Below are 6,631 nucleotides of genomic sequence, written 5' to 3'. Positions count from 1 at the left end.
TTCACATACACCCTCTGATATGCTTCTTTCAAATTTAATTTCCTTTGCAACTGATCTGCTAAAGAGTATTTATTACAGTATCAAGATAATTAGAACTCTATAATAACTAAGTTCATGTAACCAGTTCAGTTATATATGGTTATAAGTATAGCTAGAGTTGGAATGAACTTAGAACAGGAAAACCACTATTTTAAAAAATATTCCCATGCAGAAAAAAATAACAGAAAGGCAAACCTATTTACAGAGTTTTCCTTATCTTTTTCCAGAATCAAGATTGTCAATTTCCATGATGTTTATAGTTTCGCCCTCAATTTCACCATCATACTCTGACGTGGAGTCCTCATCTCTATATTCTGGTATATCATTATGCCTTGCACCGGGAAAAAGTAAGGATTTTGTATTTTCTTGCAGTAACTTATTAGCCTAGGATCCCGATCCTTGGGCTTTCATTCGTGCTGAGTTAGACTTTAACTTTTGAAGCCTTTGTAGCTCATATTCTGGAACCTGACTTTGGGAAACAACCAACTTTGTGCCTATTTCCTTTCATCTGAAAAAACAAATAAAAACAAATAAATGGAAACACGTTAATTTTACATATAACATAATAACATGAAACAAATTGAATAACTTTTGTAAACAAAAAAAAAAAAGGAAGTCATATAAAAAAAAAAGTGAAGAATAAATAATTGTATAGCAATACCATCTGAAAACTCTCTAGGGTGGATTTGAATAGCATAATTTACACCCTCATTATTCAAATCTTCTACATAAAACACTTGATGTGCTTGAGATCCCAAAATAAAAGGCTCTTCTTTAAAAAATTGTCTTATCCATATTAACCTTAATAAGCTCATCATCATCTTTTTCCGAGTAAAACCACACACATCTGAATACGACAACACTGAAATAACCATGATAAGATAATTCAGTGATCTCTGTTATTGAACCATAGTAATTAACATTTCCCACAACAGGATTATGATCTTTAAAACTCGCAAAACTATGTGTCATGGCTGTTAGAGTGACTCCACTGTTTTGAGTAACACAATTTGCATCACGCTTCATGGTATGGAACTTATAACCGTTAACTGAGTACCCTGTGCACTTTTAGCAAGATGAGAAGGTCCATTAGATAACCACAAGATATGGTCTGAGATAATTTCTCGACCTTCTTGGATAGTCAAATTAACTTTCTTCTTAAACCAATCCAGGAAATCCTTGCTATGGTCTTGAGCACTAGTCCAATTTCTTTTTCTTTTAGTCCTTACACATATCTTGTGCTCACTGTGATGACAAATAAAAAAGATTATCTTACTAACACAAAAGAGTAAAAAAAACTAATCAAAATTTAAGGAAAGAAACCTACATTATGGTTGGTAATCTTACCTTATGTATTTCTCAACTTCCTCACAATCACAATTGAATAAGATATAACAATGTGCTTATGCCCTTGAAATGCGATCAATTATGTGACCACGATTTTTTTTCTTTGAGATCCTTCCCTTTCCCTTGATAGGACGTCCTACTTTAGGGAATAATGAATGTGAGTATTACACTCATTAACTTCAGGTTCAAACTAGCTATGAAGGCAATACATTCCTTAGCTTGGTATCCTTCTGCCATATAGCCTTTAGGACGGGCCTTATTTTGAACATCTTGCTTCATTTCTTGAAGATTCCTCTCAATTCCATACATATTTCTTGAACTAATAGGTCCACCTAACTTAATTAAGTTGACCAAGTGTATGGGTAAATGCACCATTATATTAAAAAAAAGCTGGAGGAAAAATCCTCTCAAATAGGCATAGAGTTTCAACTATCTCAGTCTGAAGTTTTTCAAGATCTTTAGGATTAATAGTCTTACTCCTTATACCCTTAAAAAAAAGAACAAAATCTTATCAAAGGAGAAGCAACATCTTTGGGTAATGTTGTCTTCACAACAATTGGGAGAAGATAATTCATCACAAAATGAGCATCATGAGTTTTGTAGCCTGTGATTTTCCTTTCTCCAACTTGCACACATCGACCAAGATTAGAAGCATAGCCTTGAGGTAGCTTGGAATTTTTTATGGCCTGGCATAACTTCCTTTTTTTCTCTAATGACATCCAAAAGCGAGATTAGAAATTCTTCGCTACCATCTTCCAATCTTATTGGTTGAAGCTCTGGCATCAAGTTCAGTTTTACCAAGTCTCGACGGGCATTAGGATGGTCTTTGGTCTTCTGGTACATGTCTAAAAATGTCCTAATGACACTATCAAACACGTTCTTCTCAATATGAACTACATCAAGATTATGCCGATTAGAACAATGCTTCTAATATGGTAACTCAAAAAATATGGGTATCTTTCTCCATGGATTCGGATCATCCTCATCATTCCTTTGTTTTTTTTGCTTTTTTCCAAATGCATTTGAAAAATCACGCAACATATTCTCGATATCAGTTCCTGACAATGGAATGGGTGGAGTTCTTTCCTCAATTTTTCCATCAAAATTCCTCTTATTATGACGCTAAGGATGACTTGGATCTAAAAACTTTCGATTATCTCTATACACATTCTTACCACTGTAAGTCAATCTCTTAGAATTTGTTTCATAATGGCATTCAGGGCATGCTAAGTATCCTTTTGTGCCCCCACCCTGATAACATAGCGTAAGCTGGAAAATCACTTATGGTAGTGATCAAGGCTACATGCATGTCGAACATTTCTTTGCGGGAAGCATCATATTTTTCCAGTCCAACCTCCCACAAATCCTTCAAATCCTTGATTAGTGGCTGCAAGTATATGTCAATGTCATTACCTGGGGAAGAAGGACTAGGAATTAGTAAGGCTAGCATAAAAAACTCGGGCTTCATTATCAGCCAAGGAGGCAAGTTATAATTGATCAGCATTACTAGCCATGTACTATGTACAATACTCATCGAGTTAAATGGGCTAAATCCATCCGTGGATAACCCAAGCCTCACATTGTGCAGGTCACCAGCAAACTTTGTATATAAATAATCAAATTCCTTCCAAGCTTGACCATCAACTGGATGATTTAAAAGATGATCATTTTCACGCCCATCAGTATGCCAAGTCATGTATTTCGCCAACTCTTGACACATAAATAGTCGTTGAAGCCTTTTCCTTATTGGAAAGTACCTAAGAATCTTTTGAGGAATCCTATAGGTCTTTCCATTTTCATTTTGAATGTCATTCTTTGTGTCATTTGATTTCCACCTTGGCGTCTTACAAACATGGTAGCTTGTTGCTTTTTCATGCTCTTCCCAATATAGCATGCAATCATTTGGACATGCATCTATCTTATTGTAATCCAACCCCAACAATTTTAAAACACTTTTTGCTTCATTAAAAGAAGCAGGCATTTTTGCATGAGGTAACACCTCCATTATAAGCTCCAATATATCTCCAAAAGCGACATTGGTTAGCTTATGATCACACTTCAAAATAAAAAGTCAGATCATGAAGGAAAGTTTTGAATGATTTTTACAAACATGATACAATTCTTCCTGGCCTTCTTCAACTAACTTAAAAAAAAATAATTTACCTCATCATTTGGCCCCTTTCTAAAAGCATCACGTGCATCATGCAACAACCCTACTATGTCATCATTACAATCATTTGGGTTTGACCCTTCATCATTATCCAAAATAGTTCGTTCTCTTTCGATACCGATCCCTAACTTTGACAACTTATCCGTTCTTGGAATGAAACCATTACAAATAAGGTGGTCTCTCACAAAACCCTCATGACGCCAAAAACGATAATGACAACTTTCACAAGGACAACAAATTTTATTTCCTTGAGACTTAGAAGCAAAAGCCTTTTTGACATATTCATCTACTCCTTGTTCATATTCATCACTCCATTTGGAAAACATCCACCACTCATTAAGAATTAAGAGAGTTATTTATTTAAATTGTTACTAAAAATAAAATTTATTTATTTACTAATTCACAAGAACTTAACTGAATAATAAAAATTAAATAAAAAGAATGACAAACATATTATAAGGGAACATACAATCAAATTGCAAGATTATTGACATGATACCATACCACAAAATTACAACATCATTAAAACTTTAATGATATGAAATCATTGAGCAATCTTAAGCTAAAATACACATCAATGTAACCAAGGAGTCATGAGATAAACCATATGCCTCCAATTGTTATAACATAGTCAATTAACAAGTCAACTCTCTCATTAACAAAAAATAAAATAAAATAAAAAGTCAACTCAGTATACTTAGATAATATATCATAATCTAAAATAACTTAATAGTAAATCCGAAAACAAAAGAGCAGTTAAGCTAGGAAGATGTTTAAATAGAAGTGGAAGGATTATTTCAAGAAGCATAGCTACGTGAACTATGTTATATAGCTTCTATATAACTTGATTTCACTTCCATCAAGAAACAATTATCCTTTTGTAGCACATTAGTACCAAAAGATAAATTTCAATTGGTCGCTAGAAAAATGGTTTAATTTCTTTTATAGCATAAATAGCTTAAGCACACACCTATCTCTCCTTAATAGACAAGATACTATGTAATACTAATTTAGTTAAGCTGTTAAGGCATGCAAAACTAATTTGAAAAATTCATTAAAAAAAATATTAACACAAATTATCCATCACATCATCCCAATACAACTTCAAACTCTTAAAATATTAAGGCCCTTTGTTCTTTAACAATTTTGTCAAGTTATTAACATAGTGCAAAAGTAACAAAACCAAGTAAAATTTTATGTTAACTCTGCTCACGAGTGTATGTCAATAAGAAATGCTCCTATGTATCACCTACACATGTTAATGGGAGAGTATGGATCGAAAACTCAACAAGAGAGGCAAACCTATAAGATAAAAGCATTCATATTGACTCCTTGAATACTAGATTTACCTAACTAAATACAGAACCCAAAGAGAGACAAAGAAAAACTTACAAGCTAGACAATAGTAAGAGTATAGTTAAACTTAATCATATGTCCATATCATTCTAGAAGAAATAAGTAGCTGAGAAGTAATAAATAGGCTAACAAAAGCTTGAAGTGTCTTTGTCAGCTAAATCAAAGAACCAAAATCTTTTTTTACTAAACAAGATGGTCTTAAAATATCACCCACCATTACTATTATTAAACAGATGTTTGACCATAAATGAAAATACATCTCCTAATGCGTAAATATAAGACAAATTGGCTAACAATTGTTCAAGTGACTTAAGCTAATTGCAGCAAGCCAACAACTTAAATTAAACTCAAATGCTATATTAATCTAGCTATACTACTTAAAGTATTAACCTTAAAATTTATAACCCACCCAAAAGAGAGATATTTCCTCAAAACAGATTTATTCAAAACCTTCTAAACCCTTGAAATTTCTTCCTATTACCGTTATTTATGGCCTATCTCCTCATCCCACACTTATAATCCATTTATACTAGATCTGAACAAAAAACAAAACTAAGTAATCCATCTTCCTATTACTGTAAATTATGACCTCAAATACAAAATTTGCAACACACAAACAAAGAAACTTCAAATTTAATTAGCACAAAATGCAACCAAAATTTTTTCAATTAAGTAAGAAATTTGAAAATCGAAACTACACAATGTACCTTAAACGCACCTTTGAGGAATTAGCAACAGCATCGGAACTCGGAGCATGCAAGATGAAAATGGGATAACCTTCGAAACCCTCAAAATATGGTATTCAACCACTGACGAACACCGCTACTTCGCTTTCGTCTCAGCCCCTTAAACAACCAGTGCGTACCTTCGTCTACAACGGTAGAATTTTTGTGTTATTTTTTGTGAAATTTCTGACAATGTTAGCTAGGGAAATGAGGATAGAAAAGGAACACCCAACCTTCTAGTTCTTTTCCTTTTTTCGATTTTTTTTTTTTGTCTTAAATTGCAAACACGTGTAATTGTTTAAAAGATTTTGGGGAAAATGTAAAGGGAAATAATGAAATTTTACGCACCATATGAAATTTTTTTGGAGGAATTACATATGCCGTTGCATTAGCTTCCCAAGTTGTCAATATTGGTAGGCTAATGCAACGGCTTTCAATATCCGTTGCATTAGATCTACCTCTTATACATTGAAGTAGGATGCGTTGTATTAGCCTATTCTATTGCAATGGCAAATAAAATACCGTTGCATTAGCCAAAATTCATTTGTTGCATTTGGTCAAAAATGTAATACTGTGATTTAACTAAGTGCTCAGGAAACTAACTATTCTTCTTTGTTTGCTAGATCTTGTTTTGGATGTTTATGGACCTTCCTTCTTCTTCGTACCTCCAAGGCTTCCATGGAATAAATTAGGGTTGAAGAGTATTTTGGAAGATAGGGGAAGGTAGTATTATAGCAAGAGAGTATGAGAGATAAGGGATTTCTGAGTTTAGGGGTTTTCATACTGAATTTTCTGTTGTCTTTAGAGCTAAAACAAAGACCCCTATTTATAGGCGTAGGAATCTAGGTTTAGGGTTTTAGAGCCACGACGTCAAGTGGCGCACGCAACTCTCAGAGTCGCGCTAGATTGCCGAGCGCAACTCTAAGACTTATGCGCGGCAGGCGCACACAACTTTGAGAGTTGCACGCGGTGCGGTTTGCCTTATATGAAAACG

At 33.8% G+C, this 6,631-nt stretch overlaps 1 protein-coding gene across 1 annotated transcript; it reads right to left on the bottom strand.

The window, feature by feature from the left end:
• Positions 1–2,602: 2,602 nt before the first annotated feature.
• LOC110712077 lies at positions 2,603–3,882 on the bottom strand. The gene is made up of 2 exons (XM_021890498.1): positions 3,550–3,882; positions 2,603–3,442 (listed from the first exon to the last, which is right to left on the bottom strand). The coding sequence occupies exons 1-2, from the start codon at positions 3,880–3,882 to the stop codon at positions 2,603–2,605; spliced, it is 1,173 nt and encodes a 390-aa protein (XP_021746190.1).
• Positions 3,883–6,631: the final 2,749 nt, after the last annotated feature.

This window comes from Chenopodium quinoa, unplaced genomic scaffold (genome assembly GCF_001683475.1).
Source record: "Chenopodium quinoa cultivar QQ74 unplaced genomic scaffold, ASM168347v1, whole genome shotgun sequence".
Lineage (NCBI taxonomy): Eukaryota > Viridiplantae > Streptophyta > Magnoliopsida > Caryophyllales > Amaranthaceae > Chenopodium > Chenopodium quinoa.
The sequence above is the reverse complement of the archived record's forward strand: the minus strand, read 5'-3'. Positions and strand labels throughout refer to the sequence as shown.

What these genes read in the sequence shown, in the direction of transcription:
- LOC110712077 (XM_021890498.1), bottom strand. Translation starts at nt 3,882, where the DNA reads ATGTTTTCCAAATGGAGTGATGAATATGAACAAGGAGTAGATGAATAT. An exon ending in GAAAGGGGCCAAATGATGAG is followed by an intron (nt 3,443 to 3,549) that starts GTAAATTATTTT and finishes TTTATTTTGAAG; the next exon opens with TGTGATCATAAGCTAACCAA.